Here is a 21,137-nt window from a genome sequence, read left to right as displayed (position 1 = left end):
CACCCACGTTTTTTTGTCAAAAATACAAATTTTTTATTTTCACAAAATTTTTTCTCTAAGCATTAAGGAAAACTTTATAAGTCATTTGGAAGTGGATTTATGATATCTGTAGTACTATTTTAAACATAAAAATTATGAGAGGATTTCTCTGCTCGTCTTTGATCAATCACCCTAATGGCAGAACTCTTTGAAAGCTTCTTCTCTACTTTTTGTTTGATCGATTGCCAGTTCCAGATTCGTATTCAAGACTTTAACTTTGAGCCGTAATTCACAATAAGGCTATGAATCATTAAAATGAATTCAAGTTTGTTAGTTTGTTGTTTGATGCGATTAAAGAGCACCAGAGACTGGATTTTCTATTTTAACATGGATTATGAGTTCAACACATGCTCGCTGAATATGAGGCTCGATGAATACGGCTTATGTGACAATTTGACGTTTTGTAAAAGATAACGAATGTTCTTCATTCTTTCCACTTGAGTTTGAATCTCTCTTGCAATTTAGATAGTGTACCGTAGAATATCATGTGTGTGTGTATACAAAAGTAATGGGACGGATATAGTGCATAAAACTTTATATTCAGGAGGCCGACGAATATGTTACTGCGTAAAATAATGCGATGCGATCCAATACCAAGAGTAAGTAATTAAGCGCATGTGTGGTGAAAAGCGACCAAAGGTTTAAAACCCTCAACCCTCAATCCAAGTTTGAATTTCTATGGAGGCATAAAAATAAATAAATAAATAAAAGAACTGTCATAAACATGTTACAAGTAGGAATGGGCAAGGGTTATGGCAAACGGATAACCGTAGTTGTTTACCAATAACCGTTTATGCTCATACCCGTTGGAGAAGGATATGAGCATAAATGTATTATCTTGATTAGTTTTTTTGTTAGTCACTATCATGTTTAAGAGTACCCTGTGCTAAATGTATTATCTTGGTGTTCACGAAAATTTCCAACGGTGGTGATTTTTGCGTGTCTTGTTTCCCAAACTTCTTTATTTTTAACCGTCGGGTTGAATAAAACACACAAAAACCAATACGGTTAAACAGAGCTGTGAGAGGCTAAACAGAAGGTGTTCCGCATAGACAAATTCGAACCAGATTTCCTTGGACAATGTCAAACGACCATATGCGCCGCGAATAATTCATCTAAGTTTCAAAGAAAGGAGGAGGGTGCATGTAGGCCATAATCATTATTATCATATAACATCATTGTAAGGTTATCCAATCCATCATACCACACTCGAACATCTCGGATACATAACATCAGGAACCAAACATACAGACACGGTGACACAAAAGCCAAGTCCACACAATCAATAGCTTTCGGAGCTACAAGAGTTCCCTTGACGAGCATAATAGCGCCCATGATAATGTTCGAAACGACATAAAGACTTTTATAAGTACACCAGAACATCCTTCATGCAAGACAGGAGCAACCAAACACACACAAGATGGTGACTCAGGCGCATCTTGCATCTTATTTATCTCTGTGCTATATATTTATATAGACAAGACCAATCAACAAACCAACTGTGACGAAACCGCAGCAGTACTTAGCTTTCAGAGCTGCAAGAGCTCTCCCCTGATGATGCACTTTCTAGCTGAAGACGCTTCATCTCCTCGTAAGCCCAGTCAAGCCCAGGGCAGTAATGGAGGGGAGGGTTAAACCTACAATCATACATGTCATCTGGCAAGAACGCTCCATTCTCTACCAGAAATTTCACTGCTTCCCTCCTCCTCTCTTTGGCTGCACTGTGAAGCGGGGTCCCTGTTTCAACAAATAAAGGAAGCAGAACGCGTCAGATAATACCTTAACTATTGCAATTTCTTCATCTTCTCAACTAAAACATATAAAACTTGAAAATAGCTACTCAGGAGGAAAAAAAAAAAAACAAAAAAAAAAGGAAGGGTGACGCTACTTACAGCCACAAGCACCCTTAGTTCTGGCATCAATGTTAGCTCCACGCTCAAGTAATTCATCCATAACATCCAAATGACCACCCTCAGCAGCTAGGTGGAGAGGGGTAACCCCTTTCAATTTGCGACCCCAAGCAGCAGCATTCACATCCATTCCCTTGTCAAGAAGCCGCCTCACCTGCCGGAGGAAAAGAACAGACAGAAAAATTTTAAATAATTAACAAATTAGTTGGGGCAAAGCAGGTGAAAAAAAGTTCAAGAAAACACAAAGCTTGTGTTTCATATTAATTTGAAAAGGGTAATGCTTGGGAGACTAAATGTGTAGACTAAATTTTGTAAACTAAACGACATGGAAGTTGATGATTGAATTATTACTTAAGTGTTGATTAACATGCTTATTTCTTATTGGTGACACATCATTTAGTTTGCAAATTTAGTCTCCCTAGCATTACCCATTTGAAAAATAGATTGTACTTCTGACCAGGGTGCTAATTTTCATTTCCTTGTAGCCACTTAAATTACTATTAAGTCATTTTTTTTTTTGTCAGGAAAGTCCCCAAAAGAGACCTGCACTTTCTCTCCTAATTTACCATAGTTAGAAGGTGTTCAGAAAAGCAGCCAAATAAGACAAAACAAGTGGGCTTTCATCAGGAACACAATTCATTTTACTTGTTATATAAGTAAAAACCACAAGAAGAATTAAAAAAGCTGAGAGTTCCATTCAATACACAAGTCTCTAACAAGTTATTTATCAATTTCACGATTTAGAGTAGCAATCTGAAAGTCAATTTACAGTTATTAATTTCGTATTCTGGAAGCCAATTTTGAGTAAGAATCTGCAACTCTTAAGTCGCTTTAGAGTCGCAATCTACAGTAGCGTATAAGTTTGGTTAATTAAGGGAGGAATTTGTATAAGTTAATTATTAATCCTAAAGATGCAATTTCTACTCAAAAGTCAAATCCAGAAAACCTCATTTGAAATACTCTAAAGGACCCTTCACAAAGAAATTACAACTACTTGTCTGAAAAAAGAACACGTTTGTGGTCCACCTACCATAGCGCGCGCACAAATATATCTATAGTTGTAATGCATAAATAATGCAGATTGTGTTGCAAAGCGTATAGAAAACCTTGACGTTGCAAATTTTCTGATACTATTTTATCATCCAGACAAATCATAATCTGAGACTACACTTTTTCTCTCTTCTATCAATTAGAATAGAAAAGAATTATCCAATACAATGTCAACAAGGGACTTTATCATCGCGTCGTATTGTATATTAGTTGTGCAAATCCTATGTAGCCGGCTCCGTTCAATGACACAATAAACTAGCTTCGCAGGGCTAATAATAGTTATGAGCTTAAACAAGATATTACAACATCCAAATCTTAACAAATCATGCAATGCTTTTCCAACTTTACAACCAAACATTTAGCAACATTCTCAATACCGAAAACATAGAATTTACCTGTTTCAGGTCGCCCTTTCGACAACCAATATGAAGCAGAGTCCATCCTCTATCATCCATGTCCACACTGGACCTAAACGACCGCCTGAGCGTGCCCATTACCTCGGTCTATCGGGGCAATCCACAACCCAAAAACGCACGATTTGATACCAACAAAGAAAACACAAGCCCTCTTTTACGCAACTACAACAACAAATCTCAACCCCAGAACCCAAGATTTACATAATTTGTAGGGAAAAAAAAAAAGTAAAAAGAAAAAAAAGGGACCGGAAGAACAATATTGAAAAGGAAGGGTGTGAGAGTGAAAGAGAGAGACTTAGCGAGAATGATTGGCCATGCAGTAGTTTGGAGCCAAAGGATTCAAGCCGGGACCGAGGACGCGAAGATTCTCAATCTCAAAGATGACGACGGCGGAGACGACGGAAGGGGATGAGATTATATTCATAGTTGATGCAAAACGACGAGAATTTGTGCTGGTTTTTGGGGGAAGAACAAGGATGCCTATATGGTGTGGGATTCCCAATCGATTTTGTGGCCACAGGATAAGGAATTGGGATTGGATTGGGAGAGGGCTTGGCGGCGGAGGAGAAACCGGAAGAAAACCAAACCCTAAAAGGAAACAGGAGTAATAGTGGATTTTTTGTGTGATGATCAGCTTCCCCATTTTTTTAATGTTGTTGTAGCCTTGTAGCCTTGTAGCCTTCTAGGGTGTCGGTCGGCACACGTACGGCAGGTCAGCGTAGACTCGTGCGAAACCACTTTCCTTCATTGTTCTCGCTTATTCTCTTTTCCAATCATTTATTTATTTATTTTCTAAATTCCACTTGCTTACCTCCTCACACACACACACACACACACTCTCTCTCTCTCTCTCTCTCCCTCTCTCTCTGTCCTGGCTTAGGCATCACCCAAATCTCAGAGACTGGGGAGTGCCAGACAGAGTGGTGCGGTGTCGTTTTGGCTTCTGGTGCTTACGTCTCTCCGCCGCTGCTCAATTGCTCAATCTGCATTGCTTTCGTCTCAGATCGATCAAAAACCAGAGCAGCCTCTTTATCTTTCAACATTTATCGGTAAATCTGACTTCAATTTCACTTCAAGATTTTACCTTTTTTTAACTATCTAAGCTTAACTGTGTTCCCTTGTAATTACTAGTGAATTGGAGGGTAATTGACTTGGTTTTAACTCTTAGGACCGGCAGTGGACATGGATTTTCAAAAGTTTCTAACTTGAAAAATTGAAGAGTTGATGATGAAGCTTAAGATGTTGTGTTTGTGGATGTTCCTTCTTTGTTTTAGGATAATTTCGATGCATTATTCGATTTACTAATTGCATTTATTGATTGACATTGTTTGATTAACCCTGATTGCTGTGAGCTTGTTGTAGTGAATTGCATATTGGATAATTTCGTGCTCAATTTCGTTGGCTTTTGACGGTTTAATACCCATTTTCCCGGGTCAATATGCAAGGACTTACTGTTTCGTTGTCTTTCCTTGGATCTTTTTAGATTTGGTTGTATATTGTTTTCTTGCAATATGTGCTTTACTAGTTCGTGAATGCACTTTTACTTTATTACTTACCGTGTGTGTCGTAATTTAATTGTACATGATGCCTGTATAGTTCCTTTTCATTTTGCACCCCATTTATGGGAATTCTATTGGTTAAGATTGAAGTGTAGAGCGTGACTATCATTTGCTAAGTCTTAACAGATAATATTGTGTGATGTATTGGAATGGATGAGCAAGCAGCTATTCGTTTTTGGTCGCGTTCAAACTGCTATTAAAATTAGTCATGTTCATTTTCAGGTTTCCTTTTTGTTTCATTTCCAGCTGCTGGATGTCAACGTCAACTAGAAGGAAGCATTGTAAACCTTGGCTTGACAGATGAATTATTGTTGCTGTATTATGCTGGACCAGTGCCACTATGGGCATCTTTTTGGTGAAATGGAGAGGGCTCTGGCTTCTTTACGTTCTATTGCTTTATATAACAAGGAACGAAATTAGAGCTATAAGTCCTGATGGTAATTTGACATATTTTAGTTTTTCATTTGTCCTTTTCTTTTCTTTTTCTTTTTCTTTTTTTTTTTTTTAATTTTGAGTTATCTTGACGTGTGCCAAATTATAACGGATGAGAAAATATTGAAGATATTCTGACACAGTGACATCTTATACCACGGGGAATGGTAAAAAAAATTCAGTGATGCCAAGTATGTGTCCATAGTAGTGTTTACATCTACTTAAGTTGAAAAATTGGTTGTGCTAGTGTATCTAGAAATTTAAAAAGATTGGATAGTTTGTAATCATAGAATAGAGTGGCCGAGTATATTTTTTGAGCAGGTATTACATTATGGCTTCTTTCTTTTGTTTTTTTTAACAAATAGAGTTATTACATTATAGATATTGGTCAATCAAAGGATACGACATGCCATAATCTGATATAGATATTCATCTATTTGTAGGTGAGGCACTTCTAAGCTTCAGGACAGCAGTTGTTAGTTCAGATGGTATCCTTCTTCGATGGAGACCAGAAGATCCTGATCCATGTAATTGGAAAGGAGTGAAATGTGATGACAAAACAAAGAGAGTAATCTACTTGTGAGTGTTAATGCCTACAATTATGTTTTGTTAATCACTTTCTGTGCTTATCGAACAAACACTTGTTTCATGGGATTTATTTATGGTTTTGGTTTTTGTTTTTCGCTTGTGGTTGATATCCTGTATTTGTTTTTTACAAGTTCTTGTCTCCTACTAAAAGAACAAAAGATTATGTATTTCTCATCTCCACATTGGAGATGGGCACCTCTTTCGACATTGTTCTTTCATAAGACATAGTCTTGGTTTTGAGGATGTTTGGTATTTTCAGGCTTGCCCATGAGATTATTATCTTTTGTTGGAATATAATGCTCTGTTCTTGGGGGGTAACAAGAAAGCTGTGGCTCTCTGGAGGTGTATGATTTTGGCTCTTACATGGAGTCATGGACTATATGGTTGAAATGAAATAAGTAATGTTATTTTCTTCTATTATAATGCAAATTGAGGAGGCTGAGAACTAAAAGTAACCCCACAACAGAAATAATATAAAATGAAAAGTAGTGTAACGTAACTATCTAATTGGGGTCATTTTGATCGAATGGATATCCTACCTGTACAGTGGCATTGAGGCATATACATTACTTAGCCCATTCGCAAATAGATGATTGAGACCTAATTTATTGTTCATTTGATCTGCGGAGGGCGTATCATGCTTAAACCTTCTGTCCTTTTAAATAAAGATGTGTCCACTTTTCAATAAATTTTCATCCTTTTTAAAATTAAAAAAAGGTTACAATGCATGAGTGTCGTAAATTTTGTGTGTTACAGTTATGAGTTTGTTTCTCATGGCGTATCTTGCAGGAGCCTTGCTGGTCACAAATTAAGTGGATATATACCTCCAGGCCTTGGGAAGCTAGATCAGCTAATGATTTTGTATGTGATGTTAAGAGATATAATAGCAGTTATGGTAATTGATGTATCTTTGTTATATCAAATTTTCTTCTCTGACTGATTATGTCTGATGTATCATGTTGTAGAGCTCTTCATAACAACAACTTTTATGGGACTATTCCTTCAGATCTGGGGAATTGCACACAGTTGGAGCGAATGTAAGTCCACCTGTGCGAATTGTTATCTTACAATAATTGTTCTCATGTTCACTACTGCATGATGTTTGTATATGGTTCTAACCAGTTGTGGTCGGAGATCGTTTGATAATGTGATTTGGCAAAAAAATTGGTTGAATAACAGTGATTTGCCTATAGTTGAATGAAAAACTTTACTTCAGAAGGCTTTTTGTGAGAATCTAATATCTCCTGTCGTGATAACTAGTGCAGGAATAATTATTGCATCTAATCTCTTCTTAATACAATTCTAGACAAATTCAATAAATTTTGGTCTTATCATCCTCAGTAGAATTGAGAGTTATACTGATTGAAGGCTTATTACCCATATGAAATTTCACAGGAACAGCTTGTTTAAAATTCAATTCCTTGAACAATATGTGTAACCAATAATAATTCACAAGTCCCGTAACCCATAACCTGAAATTTCTGCTTTCGCACTTGATATCCCAACAATTGATTGTTTCTTAGTTTCTGGCTGACAATGTTCACAATGAAGGTGTAGTAGCTTAGAATATACCTTCTATCACCAACAGAAACAACCTCCTAGGTGCCCCTGCATACTTCCTTTAAGTGTCCGTTCTTTGAAAATAAAAATCCCTATCCAGGAGCATAGTTCAAATATCACATGTAAAACTACCTCTGGATGGGGAGAATGGGGTGCATGCATAAACTGGCGGACTACACTCACAACTTAAGCAATATCAGAATATGTGTCCAAAAGGTAGATAAGTTTTACATTAAGCTTTTAATACCTTTCATCAACATGATTGGTTCATTTTAAGTATCAACTGGTTTACCTAGCATCCCTCTATCTTGAAGAAGATGCATTTTGTTTGGGAATATGCATTTTCCTGGGCAACGTCTTCTATACAAAGAAGTTATTTAATTTCTCCCAACCCTTTGATCTTTCTCATATTCATTGACAAAGTGAGTTTTTCAACATCTCCTAAACATCATTCCCAGCAACAATAGTATCACAAAATACAATAGGAGCTGCTTTATTACCTTGAAAATGGAAAATAAGTACAGTGTGACTAGTACAGCTTAGTTTATAACCAATTTTCACACTTGGCATAGTTATTTGAAACTCGTCAAACCAAGCACTAGAAAATTGTTTCAATTAATACCATATTATAGAATATGGATATGGTGTAGGAAAATGGTATATTTATCCTAATTTTTACTCACAAATAATAAGATAGAGCGGCAAAGAGTGCTCCTAGTTGATCCTCTGTGTGTTGCTGCTCTGCACAGTTTCAGATGTGACCTCGTGCACATCTTTTTCTTTTCTTTTTTGTACTTTATTTATGAAAAGAAAAAAAAATGATTTTTTTTCGTTCACATGCACTCCGAGACTATCAATATAAACTTCCTCCACCAGGGATCACATTCCTCACACAAACTAAAAAAGATACCGATCTTGGATGGTTGTTGAAGAGGATAAGACATAGATGAAATTCATCTTGGCAGGTGGAGCAAAAGTGTCTGATAATTGGTACCATAAGTCTTCCTTTAAAAAAACATTTGTAGCTTTATGAATAAATCCTTTGGCTACTAGTAGTGCATTCTTTCATTCTATGGTACCATTTGCATTATGTTTGACCTTGAATGCCCATTCTACCAAACAATCCTCTTACCTTTTTCTATCATCCCAGTACCATGTTTTTTCAATAGCCATCATGCTTTCTACACAATGTTCTAAAAATTGCTAGGCGGTAGTCGGGTGGCGGGTAGGGTCCTAGTGCCTTGCAGACTGGGCAGGGCCTAGGCAGTTTTAGTGTTTTTCTTTTCCCTTCATAGTATCTTTTATTTAACTTGTGCTTGAGTATATTTTGACCAAGTTGTAGCTTTCACAATTTGATTGACATTTGCAATAAAATAAGTCCCAAATAATATCTGTATTTTCTTTTGAATTGGGCAATCCAGTTATGGAATTTTCAGTTATAGGATGTAGAATTTTCATAATTTGTTTACATTTCAATAGAAAAGTCTCCAGTAGTTATATCTGCGTTCCATTTTGAACTGTATAATACTGTTTGTATCATGCTGAAGTTGAGTTGTTTGGTTGCTGCAGATACTTGCAGGGTAATTACTTAAGTGGATTAATTCCAAGTGAATTGGGAAAGCTGTCAGCCCTCAAATTTTTGTGAGTTGTTTCTAACATGCTGATCAATGTTCAATAAAAAAAGTTTTTCAATTTATTTTTTACTTCATTCACCTATTTTCTGTGTGGGTTAAGAATAATTTGAACAAGGTAGATTTGTAGATGTGCTTACTACATTTGTGGCTACGCAATTTATTTTCAATCAGGATATGCATTCATTGTTGAACGTTTAAGTAATTATCTCATCATCACCAAATGTAAGAATGCCACTGTAGTCTGTAGATACCATACGACTAATGTATTTGTGCCTAAAATAATCTACGCATAAAATTTCGAGTTTCATATTATACCTTGTAGTTAGTGAAGTAGGATTTAAAGATACTGTTTGACACTTCTGACGCTTCTTCGTTCCTAGTTCAGCATTATGTCATATTGCTTTCAGTTAAAGCTTTGTTGTTGTTGTCGAGGATATCTCTGTTATTATTTTATCACTATTCTATGATTTTATATTGCAGAGATATTTCAAGTAACTCTCTCAGTGGAAATATTCCTGTGTCACTAGGGAAGTTGGATAAGCTTGTTGCGCTGTGAGTTGCCTAATTCCTTGTCTGTCTTGTTAAAACTTGAATATTGGTGTTTTATTGAACATAAAATCATGTAATTTATTGCTTAATGGAATCTTGACTTGCTGTAGCAATGTGTCAAACAATTTTCTGGTTGGACCAATACCATCTGATGGAATGCTTACCAACTTACCTGAAAGCTCGTAAGTACTAATCATCTGGTAAAGTGTTGTGTGTTTTTTTTGTTTGTGAAAAAGAGGAGGGAAAGGAGGGGGGGGGGGGGGGGGGGGGACTGGACTTTATTTCAAACTCATTATAATCATATTTGTCCTTTATCTTTTGTCTTCCAGTAAGATGATATATTTTGTAAGGTATGCGTGAAATGTGGGAAGGGATTGTTCTCATGTCATTGCCTCTCTACATTCTAGATGGTGGGACTTAGCTTAAGATCTCTATTGTGCCCTAGTTACTAACTGACCTGTTATACCCATATTAAACTATGACAATGTAGTCCCCAATGATTTTCATGCTCTTTAGAGCCATTGACACATTTCCTTGCAGATTTGATGGAAATCGTGGTTTGTGTGGGAAGCAAATCAATCTGGTATGCAAAGATGTCCCTGGGGAATCACCAAATTCCCAATCTCCAAGCTCAGGTAAACCTCCTTGGATGTGACATAGATGGGTGCAATGTTTGTGATCATCTAGAGACTCTTTAGAACGTGAAGGCCTTCAAATTATTTTGGTTTCACTATGACTTCTCATGTTGGTGAAGTCCTTGGGGAATTTTAAAATTTCTTTCTGGAGAATCTCAAGTGCTGACAACATTATGGTACTCATACTTAGTATTGAAAATTTTGTAGAGCAAAATCAAGGTGGAAAGAAGAAATACTCTGGTAGGCTACTTATCAGTGCATCAGCGACTGTGGGTGCACTTCTTTTGGTGGCTCTCATGTGTTTCTGGGGTTGCTTTCTTTATAAAAAGTTCGGTAAACATGACAGTAAAGGTCTTGCAATGGATGTTACTGGAGGTACTGGTTACTTTCTGGCTTATATTTGATTTACGTCAACAAATCTTGAGTTCCTCGTTTTTGAAATCTGACCAACAGTCTTTTTGCTCCAGGTGCATCAATTGTAATGTTTCATGGAGATTTGCCATATTCTTCTAAAGACATAATTAAGAAGTTAGAGACTTTGAATGATGAACACATAATTGGTGTTGGTGGCTTTGGAACAGTGTACAAGCTTGCAATGGATGACGGCAAAGTATTTGCATTAAAAAGAATTGTAAAGATGAATGAGGGGTTTGATCGTTTTTTCGAGAGGGAGCTAGAAATTCTTGGAAGTATAAAACACCGGTACCTAGTGAATTTGAGGGGCTATTGCAATTCTCCCACATCAAAGTTGCTAATCTATGATTTCTTATCTGGTGGAAGCCTTGATGAAGCACTTCACGGTTAGATGCTCTTCTCTTGTGTTTATTTTCATTGCTTTAACATGTTACATGTGCATCTGGTTTAGATGAATGATAAAGTTATTATCTATACATGAAGTTAGGGGGGTAATGAGTGTAGGACCCGGAAAGAGAAGGTTACAGAGAGTAAATTAAAAAAGAAACCGTATAAGGAAACTTACTGTCTGCAAGAAATTCAATACTTAAAACTGTCCAACAAAAGGACAGTGGTGCCTTCGAGTTTATACGAATCCAAATAAAAATACTTGAATAAAGTTAACCATAAATGTGTCAAATAACCTAAACTCACCATGTGATGTTGCACATAAGTGTTTACATGCACATCATGATCTCCATCAGAGGAACACGTGGCATTGATCAGGCTCAGTATTTGGTATACATATGTACTTTTCTTGATAAAAGTTTTTAAAATATTTTACTGCACATTATACATATTTGTTACAAGGAAATAAACCATTGGAACAATAATATTTCATAAACCATTGAACAGAAAGATCTGAGCAGCTTGATTGGGATGCACGATTGAATATTATTTTGGGAGCAGCAAAAGGCCTGGCTTACTTGCATCATGATTGCTCACCTAGGATCATACATCGAGACATAAAGTCAAGCAACATTTTACTTGATGGAAGTCTTGAGGCACGCGTATCTGACTTTGGACTTGCCAAACTGTTGGAGGATGAAGAATCGCACATTACAACAATTGTTGCGGGAACATTTGGTTATCTGGCTCCCGGTAAGAAAATGTAATTGTTGTTTCTGTTTTGTTATGCTGAGCTCTCAACTCTCTGAACGTGGATATTGTTCTATAAATTTTGGGAATGATTCTGCACACCCCTGTTTAGTTCTTTCCATTGATTCCCCTTTGAAATAAGCAGGGGTGTGTAGGGGGACAAAAAAGGTGTGGAAATCCCTTCCTATTATAATGACTAGATCCATGGTAGATGGAAATAAATTATTACGATTTTCACCTTTAGCAGATTTTCACGCTCTTCCATAAAAGTTTCTGTGCATAATTAAATTTGGAGTAGTAAGTGATACAAAAGTGTACTAAACTAAACAACCAAATGGAGCAGCATAGCAGCCTAAAATAGCCTGTACAGTGGCAGAATAACAAACAATACAATAGAACTCCCAAGTAAAAACTAAACACGATTGAATGCATTTACATGCACTTTCAACTGCTCCAGTTATAGGTGTCTGGTAATGTACATGCTTACAAATCAGCTTCCTGATGAAATGTGTTTTTGTTACACAAAGGGAGGAAAACTTTGTGTGTGCAGGCAGTTATTTCTGAAGTAGTACGATACAGTTTTTGTTAAATTTATATACAACCTGAGTGATATGACCTCATTGGCAGAGTATATGCAAAGTGGCAGAGCAACTGAAAAGACTGATGTTTATAGTTTTGGGGTCCTGGTGCTTGAAGTATTAAGTGGAAAACGACCCACAGATGCATCATTTATCGAGAAGGGCCTCAACATTGTTGGCTGGGTATGTCTCTCTATGTGTGGTTTTTGTCAAAAATAATATTGCTTTTTGACATGAAGCTAAATCAGCAAGTGTAAATCATGTCCTCTAAAGTTGACTGCAGTATGGCCATGTTTGTTTTAGCGTTTATAAAATTTAGTTGGGAATAGTATAAGCATAGTGAATTGTGAACTGCATATCCATGTCAACTGTTGGAAATCAATTGCACGTGTTGAATATAATAGGTGAAAGAATGATAAAGAAAATATTTTGGTTTTGATTGATTGTTGCAGTCAAGTAAATATTATGTAAAGTTCCTTAATGATATCATTTTTGGAATGGGTATCGTTTCTTCAAGTTAGTTCTTCTAATTTATCTGCAATTCCCTCTGCAGTTAAATTTTCTGGTCACAGAAAATAGGCAAAGAGAAATTGTTGATCCACAGTGTGAGGGGGTGCAAGCTGAAAGCCTCGACGCCCTGCTTTCTGTCGCCATTCAATGTGTTTCTTCAACTTCAGAAGATCGACCCTCTATGCACAGGGTGGTCCAGCTGCTTGAATCTGAGGTCATGACACCATGCCCTAGTGACTTCTACGATTCCAGCTCTGAGTAAAAAGGCTTTGTGCAGATGGCAAGTCTGAATTTGCGTTTACATTGCTGTTATATCAGATATGTAATGCAAACAGTGGAAGGGAATCAGAATCTGTGAAGGTACATTAGCCAATTCATTCGTTCATTCTTTCTTCAGAAAGACTACAATTAGAAGCTGGCATGCACATCTGTTGTCCACATTGCCTTTGTTCAGACATCGTATTCATCATCAACGAGATTCTGGATGCAATTTGCTCCTTTTGTTCTCCTTTTGTGCGGTTGCGTTCAAACTCTTGTAATTCCTCTTGCCCGTTCACCAAAATTAAGTGTATATGATATTTATACAAATAGGTCACTCTGCAAGTGATTCTTGTTGATGCCATTTTTGTAAAATATGATTATGTGACAATAAACAGTAGGATGTAGGAGCACCTGCGCCCGCTGTTTTTCTTTCGTTTGTAATATTATGTTCCCCCTTTCATAATTTTAATTCTTAATCTGCCTTGATCTTGATTTAAATGTTTTGCCCTAATACGATTTGCAATGCCTATTCTGTTTGCGCTGGATTGCCAATCGACGGGTCAATTTCTTGTTTGCTGTAAATAAATATTATAGAGATGGGGTTCCGACAAACATGGAATGCTTCCCACTGCCTATGCCGCAGGAGAGATTTCTCTTGCATCCAATTATGGTTTGAGTAGCGTAAGTGCGTAACTGGCCAATCAATTCTTGTCACGTATCTATAGGAAACGTTGAAAAACTATTAACATGCAAACAAGTGCATCAAACGTTTATAAACCAAAATAATATATCGAATAGAGGTGTATTTGAGTCAGAAGGGTAGCTTAGCCCTCACAATAGGCTAGTACTAATGTGGTTTAAATTCGTCTCTAGCGAGAATCGAACCTAAGACTTCTAAAGAGGAGTACCATTAGACCGTAGTACTAAGTGACAGACCTTATGAATTTAAACCTGTTTAATGATAGCCAAAATGAAAAAAGAACACAACTAAATGAAAGAGGAAAAAAAGAACAATGGAAAAAACTTTAATGTGTTGCAGTCATATTTAGAATAAGAATGTGATAGTGTAAATTCTAGTGTATCTAGGGATATCTTTCATATTCCCCTTAGTAGTCTAATATTAGAGTTGTAATCCTAAAAGGGTAAGGATTTTACCTATCCTACTACTATAAATAAAGGCACAATGGGGGTGATACAACACATACCTCACAATTAAATCTCTTTATTCTCTCTCTCACTACTGCCGGCCTCCCTCTCTCTATTCCCTTAGAATATCTTAGTTAAATAGGTCTACAACACGTTATCAGCACGCTCTTGCCAGAAGCTAAGAAAATGACGGATTGTAGGAGGCTATCTTCTACAAAATTCAAAGGCTCTTATTTGTTTTTTGCCAATTAGGTACAAAATTAGGTACAAAGGAAGATATTTGAAACATCCATGAAGCATGAAAACATTCCCTATGATGCATGAACCCCTCTATGTTTATATTTTCCTTCCATATATATATATATTGTATATGTTTCATATATTTGTCAATATATATATATATATATATATATGTTTCATGCATTACACAATTATATTGCTATGTGAAATTTGTGAGTCAAAGCATATAAATAAATTAGAAGCAATTAGGATTTTTCAAACCCTAGGGATGTGGAAAAGAAAAAGAAATTTTTTTGGGAACTGTGCGGCGCAATCACTGCATCATCACCGTGGCTTCACCAAACCACCGTCGTTGGCCTGAAGCTCAGCCGCGTGGAACATGTCATGGCATGATGTCGTTTGACGCCTTGGACCTCACGCCAGCAGCCCTTTAGGCTTTGTTGCCCTGACTCGAACCCTAGGCCTTTGGCCTAATTAGCTTTATAGGGCTTGAAGTTCCTTAGCCCAACCAAGAAAGCCTACAGCCTTTTTGGCCTGTTGTCCTGAATTCCTAGGCCCAACTCCAGCAACCCAAAGCTGCTAGGCTTCCTTTTTTGCCCATGATTTGGCTCGCTCTCAGGAGCCCTTAGCTCACTGGGCTTCACCCAAATCTTAGCCTACTCGCTAGTAGCCTTATGCTACTAGGCTTCATTTGCACCGTACCCAAAAACCCAAACCCAGCTTCGGCTGGGCTTCCCCAGACCAACGCAATGGCTAGCTTTCGCTGGGCTTGCACCTGTTTCGACCCAATGCCAGCAACCCTCATCGAAGCCCAATTAGTATGCAGTCGAACCTGTAAGGCTCTTTTCCCACATTATTTTGCTTCCACGATCGACCTCATTTGGTCCTAATCTATTGACTTAATTAAAAGTAACCTGCAATCCGATAATCTGATAATTAATCCAAAATTACTGACCTGAAGATCACTTTTGGACATTAACGATTCAATAATTTATTTTTATATTTTGAATCGTTGACATCCTTTCGTAGTCCCGAAGCTCTCACACTTGAGTTTCTGAAGCAACTTAAATCCACTACACTTAAATCAGCATATTGCATTCTGTGTTCTTGCAGGAACCTCTCTTTTATGAACAAATCGTTCATAAAACTAAATTGAACCTGTAGTTTTATATTTAGTGCCTTTGAAACCTGAAGTTTTTACTCAAAACTTACCACATGAAACCTGTAGCTTTCATGCATAAATTAAACCAATACATGTCTATTGAACCCGAATGTTTTACGATATATGTCTATGGATTACCATATGACTGACCATGTTTTTGTTGTAACCTCCGTTTTAGGGACATGTTGAACTTGAACAAGCTCGATTTCATCACTCTGGAAGCATCTAGAAGAAACTACCTGAAATGTGCAAAAGGTATTAAAGCCACCATCGAGGCACCTACGGATGACAAACCTGTCGACGAAGCTCAGAAAGCTACTTCAATGATCTTCATTCGAAGACACATCCATAATGCACTGCAAATTGAGTATCTCACCAAGTAGCACCTATGCACCCTTTGGCTTGTTCTAGCCGACCGTTTCGATCACCAAAAAGACATCTACTTGCCTGAAGCAAGACACAACTGGCAGCATCTTCGCTTCCAAGACTTTAAGTCCGTGAGTGAATACAACTCTGAAGTTTGTAGAATCCGATCACTACTAAAGTTCTGTAAAATGGAACTCACCGAATCATATATCCTAGAGAAGATTTATTTGACCTTCCAGGCCACCAATACTGTCTTGCAATAACAATATAGGGCACAGAAGTTCACCAAATTTTTAGATTTGATCTTTGTTTTACTTCTTGCTGAAAAGCAAAACCATCTTTTAATGAAGAATCATCAAGCTCGACCGATTGGCTTGAACGCTGCGCCTGAAGCACACGCGACCAATTCTAGCAACCATAAACGACACAAGAACCGCTGTGACCGTGGAAATGGGCGGCAACCCCACAATGGGCCCAAGGTCAATAGAATCAAGGCCCACCCAAGGGAGGAAATGTAACCCAGCAGGGCCAACCACTTGCCTATAAGGCCCCAAACTTCAAGAACAAGGGAAAAGCTATCGTTCAACCGGTTTCCACTGAAATGGACACGTGTTACCGCTGTGGATCAAAGGATCATTGGTCACGCGTATCATTCCTGTCGTGAGTTTAACTTTGCACATGTGGATCATCTGGAAGATGCTACTACATCCATGGACAAGAGGCATCACCTCCTATGGACGAATGAATTTCAGACATATTTTAAGGTGTTTTACCCCTAGTGGCCGAACCCACTAGGAGTGGCCGAACCCTCCCTATTTTCTAGGTTTATGGTTTAATTTTGAACAATTTTTCTAAGTCTTTGGAATAATTTGTTTGGTTTTGGTTTGTTTTGAATTATGGATTGTTATTTTATGGATATTATTTCTCGAATTACTTAATTGAACGAATGGAATTATATTTATGCATGTGACCAATTCAATCAATTTATTTCTAGGTATGTCTAGTGGGGAAGTTAGTTATCTGGCTGATAGTGCTACCACGCACACTATATTGCGTGAGTAACACTATTTTACTAGGTTTATACGCAAGAAAGCACATCTGACAACTCTCTCAGGCCCATCCAACCTGATTGAAGGATACGGAAATGCCCGTATCATGTTGTCCAATGGTACAGTCTTAACCATTAAAGAGGCCCTCTATTCTCCACGTTCCAGAAGAATGTTGCTGAGTGTTAGAGATATTTGAGATAATCAATATTATGTTGAAACCACTGAAGATAATGGTTCTGAATTTCTTTGTATCACTTCATACAAATATGGCCAGAAGCGTATTCACGAGAAGTTGGAATGTCTCCTGAGCGGGTTATACATCACAACCATTCATAGCATAGAAGCCTACCATGTGGCCTGCTCTGTGCCTGAGTTCTAGAGCACTTTGCTGCTTTGGCATGATTGTATGAGACATCCCGAACGTGATATGATACGCCGTATCCTCAAAACATCACATTGGCATCATTTACTTCCTTATGTTGGATTCTCGCCATGCAAATCGTGTTATTTAAGGAAGTTAAATACTCAATCTTTGATTACAAAGATTATTCACAACCCCCCTAAGTTTCTTCATAGGATTCAAAGGGATATTTGTGGACCTATCCAACAAACATGCAGACCATTTAGATACTTTATGGTGTTGGTTGATGCATCCACACGATGATCACATGTTTTCTTGTTGCCAACATGCAATGCTACATTTGTGAAACTCCTAGCATAAATTATTAAGCTAAGGGTTCACCACCCTGATTATCCGATTAAGACGATTTGACTGGATAACGCTGGAGAGTTTACGTCAAAGATTTTTTACGATTATTGCATGTCAGTAGGGATTGATGTGGAACATCATGTACCCCATGTTCACACCCAAAACGGCCTAGCAAAAACTTTCATAAAGCACCTTCAATTGATAGCTCGAACTTTGGTTATGAGAACCAAACTGCCAGTATCTGCCTAAGGCTATGCAATATTGCACGCAGCTATGCTGGTTTGCCTGAGGCCCACTGTTATCCAACCTTATTCACCATTACAGTTGGCTACTAGATACGAGCCTGACATCCTGCATTTACGTGTGTTTGGGTGCGCATTTTATGTGCTAATAGTGTCGCCACTATGTACCAAAATGGGTTCTTAAATAAAAATGAGAATCTATGCCGGTTATGATTTGCCATCAATTGTTCGCTATTTAGAACCTTTGACAGGAGATCTCTTTACTGCACGTTTTGCGGATTGTCATTTTGATGAGACAGTATTCCCATCATTAAGGGGATATAAGTATGCTAACGTTACTGGAGAACACCACGAATTGTCGTGGTATGCTCCAATTATGTCTCATTTAGATCCCCGCACTGCCCAGTCTGAAACCGAGGTGTGACAAATTATAGATCTTTAGAGCATTACTTAGAGCACGCCAGATGCTTTTACTAATTTAGCTAAGGTGACAAGATCAAATATACCCGCTGCAAATGCACCTCCAAGGATAGATGTACCCCACGTATGTCATAATCCCGCCTGGGAAGGTTGGACCATCCTCGAAGGTGGGGAGGCCGCACCTTCCACACGGCCCGGTACATTGGTGGTTAGCCAATCATCTGCTTTGACCCTGAAGTGTGGCAGACTTCTTGGTTCAAAGGATTCACAACCCCGGAAAAGGAAATTGGCACCAACTAGTGACCCTAGTTTGAATCCAACCATCGCCCCCTCATCTGTTCTAACACATGAGGTTATTTTAGATTACGATGATGTCTTGGTCGAGACAAATTGACCTCCCGAGAATCATGAGATTTCGGTCCACTAAGCAGTATTGGATGAGGTTTGGAATCAGAATGAGATGATCATTGACTATGCATTTGCGTAGATAGTAGCTACTGACATCATGCTTAGTGATGACATTGAACCACGTTCCATTGGTGAATACCGACATAGAACGGATTGGTCAAACTGGAAACAAGCAATCCAGGTTAAACTCTATTAGCTTGCGAAACATAAAGTGTTTGGACCTATTGTTCCTACACCACCACATGTGAAGCCTGTTGGCTACAAGTGGATTTTCATGAGGAAGCGTAATGAGAAGAATGAAATAGTGCGATACAAAGCATGCCTTGTAGCTCAAGGCTTTTCTCAGCGACTTGGGATTGATTACGAGGATACGTATTCCCCCGTAATGGATGTTATAACGTTTCGTTACCTAATTAGTTTGGTAGTTTCCGAAAAACTAAATATGCAGCTTATGGATGTGGTAACCATGTATCTCTATGGGGATCTAGATATGGAAATATACATGAAAGTTCCAGAAGGACTTCCATTGACTGGTTCAAATAGTTCTAAACCACAGAACACTCTCTCGATTAGATTGAGGAGATCACTCTATGGATTGAAACAATCCGGGCAGATGTGGTATAATCGTCTGAGTGAATATTTGACAAGTCAGGGTTATGTGAACAACGAATTATGCCCATACGTGTTCATAATGAAGTCACATTCAGGATTTGTAATCTTTGCAGTTTATGTTGACGACATGAACCTCATCGGAACTCCCGCAGAGCTTGAGGAAATTACAGCTCACTTGAAATTGGAATTTGAGATGAAAGATCTTGGGAAAACTCGATATTGCCTCGGCCTAGAGATCGAGCATTGTTCAAATGGAATCCTAGTACATTAATCGAACTACACCCAAAAGGTGTTGCGACGTTTTAATGACGATAAAATAAAGCCTTCGAGTACACCTATGGTTGTTCGGACTCTAGATGCTAAACGAGATCCCTTCCATCCAAAGGAGGATGAGGAAGAGATTTTGGAGCCCGAAGTTCCATACCTAAGTGCACTTGGGGCTTTATTGTACTTGGCCTAATGCACTAGACCCGATATCTCATTCGCTATTAATCTTTTGGCTAGATACAACAATGTGCCCACATGCAGGCACCGAAATGGTGTTAAAGACATTTTTCGCTACTTCAAGGGTATGATGGATTTGGGCTTGTTCTATACTCGCAAATCTTCGAGTGTTGCCGCTCCCCTTGGTTCTCGAATTGATTTTTGCCTTGTTGGTTACGCAGATGCTGGATATCTGTTTGACCCACATAGGACACATTCTCAAACGGGCTATGTCTTTACTATTGGAGACACCACTATATCTTGGAGGTCTACCAAGTAAACGCTAGTTGTGACTTCTTTGAACCTGCTGAGATTCTCACCCTGCATGAAGCATCGCATGAGTGTTTTGGGTTGAGAGCAGTCATGGAACATATTTGAAGCACTAGTGGTCTTGCTTCCATTGGTGACCTTCCTATGACGATCTTTAAAGACAATGCAGCATGTATCCAGTAGTTAAAAAAGGGATACATCAAGGGAGACAACACCAAACACATAGCGCTAAAGTTCTTTTATTCTCACCAGCAACAACGACATCAGAACATTGAAGTCGAGAAAATCTGTTCCCAGGACAACCTAGTCAATCTCTTCACCAAGTCATTGCCGAAGTCTACATTTCAGAAGCTTGTCCAAGGAATCGATATGCGTAAATTATCTGAGTTGAATCACTTGTAGTGAGTATCCTGAAACATATTCACTTGATCTTAATGTACTCTTTTTCCTACGATTAAGAGCATTTTTCCCACTGGGTTTTTGCTACCTAACGAGGTTTTGATAAGGCACCCGTCCTGGGATGATCATACTTACTTTCGTCCTGTTTGACGTTTGTTTTAGACATTATGCATACTTCTTACTTTTCTCCTTAGTCTATGGGTTTTCCCCATGCCTTGAGTTTTACAATAGGAAGGTTTTGTGAGTTTTACTACCAATGCATACTTTCTTTATATTTGAGACTCGCATTCGCCTGTTATGCCACCAACTTCATCAACTATTCTACCTTATTTGCTGAAGATCTGATGCGATGTTTTGTT

General features: G+C 38.1%; 2 protein-coding genes across 4 annotated transcripts; one reads left to right on the top strand and one right to left on the bottom strand.

The window, feature by feature from the left end:
• Nucleotides 1-1,185: 1,185 nt before the first annotated feature.
• LOC103935170 (phytochrome-interacting ankyrin-repeat protein 2) lies at nt 1,186-4,004 on the bottom strand. Of its 2 annotated transcripts, none has more exons than XM_048573498.1 (3): nt 3,395-4,004; nt 1,932-2,106; nt 1,186-1,776 (listed from the first exon to the last, which is right to left on the bottom strand). In XM_048573498.1, the coding sequence occupies exons 1-3, from the start codon at nt 3,491-3,493 to the stop codon at nt 1,562-1,564; spliced, it is 489 nt and encodes a 162-aa protein (XP_048429455.1). In that variant the 5' UTR covers nt 3,494-4,004; the 3' UTR covers nt 1,186-1,561. The 2 variants fall into 2 exon arrangements, with proteins under 2 accessions (XP_048429455.1, XP_009343200.2); XM_009344925.3 differs by having other exon boundaries at nt 1,932-2,103; nt 3,395-3,995.
• Nucleotides 4,005-4,274: 270 nt separating this feature from the next.
• On the top strand, nt 4,275-13,384 carry LOC103935169 (LRR receptor-like serine/threonine-protein kinase FEI 2). 2 transcript variants are annotated; one of them, XM_009344924.3, is made up of 14 exons: nt 4,275-4,464; nt 5,221-5,411; nt 5,850-5,985; nt 6,784-6,855; nt 6,960-7,031; nt 9,124-9,195; nt 9,669-9,740; nt 9,848-9,919; nt 10,278-10,372; nt 10,580-10,747; nt 10,840-11,172; nt 11,681-11,926; nt 12,551-12,684; nt 13,055-13,384. In XM_009344924.3, exons 2-14 carry the CDS (start codon nt 5,315-5,317, stop codon nt 13,271-13,273), a joined length of 1,788 nt encoding a protein of 595 aa, XP_009343199.2. In that variant the 5' UTR covers nt 4,275-4,464; nt 5,221-5,314; the 3' UTR covers nt 13,274-13,384. The 2 variants fall into 2 exon arrangements, with proteins under 2 accessions (XP_009343199.2, XP_009343197.2); XM_009344922.3 differs by having other exon boundaries at nt 4,276-4,464; nt 5,197-5,411.
• Nucleotides 13,385-21,137: the final 7,753 nt, after the last annotated feature.

Source organism: the organism of the source record quoted next, unplaced genomic scaffold (assembly GCF_019419815.1).
Source record: "Pyrus x bretschneideri cultivar Hongxiangsu unplaced genomic scaffold, Pyrus_bretschneideri_v1 Contig69, whole genome shotgun sequence".
In the NCBI taxonomy this organism is placed as follows: domain Eukaryota; kingdom Viridiplantae; phylum Streptophyta; class Magnoliopsida; order Rosales; family Rosaceae; genus Pyrus; species Pyrus x bretschneideri.
Note: the sequence above shows the minus strand (reverse complement) of the source record. Positions and strands in the feature narration are given on the sequence as shown.

What these genes read in the sequence shown, in the direction of transcription:
- LOC103935170 (XM_048573498.1), bottom strand. Translation starts at nt 3,493, where the DNA reads ATGGGCACGCTCAGGCGGTCGTTTAGGTCCAGTGTGGACATGGATGAT. An exon ending in GAAAGGGCGACCTGAAACAG is followed by an intron (nt 2,107 to 3,394) that starts GTAAATTCTATG and finishes CTTTTCCTCCGG; the next exon opens with CAGGTGAGGCGGCTTCTTGA. An exon ending in AACTAAGGGTGCTTGTGGCT is followed by an intron (nt 1,777 to 1,931) that starts GTAAGTAGCGTC and finishes TTGTTGAAACAG; the next exon opens with GGACCCCGCTTCACAGTGCA.
- LOC103935169 (XM_009344924.3), top strand. Translation starts at nt 5,315, where the DNA reads ATGGGCATCTTTTTGGTGAAATGGAGAGGGCTCTGGCTTCTTTACGTT. An exon ending in ACAAAGAGAGTAATCTACTT is followed by an intron (nt 5,986 to 6,783) that starts GTGAGTGTTAAT and finishes CGTATCTTGCAG; the next exon opens with GAGCCTTGCTGGTCACAAAT. An exon ending in TTCCCAATCTCCAAGCTCAG is followed by an intron (nt 10,373 to 10,579) that starts GTAAACCTCCTT and finishes AAAATTTTGTAG; the next exon opens with AGCAAAATCAAGGTGGAAAG.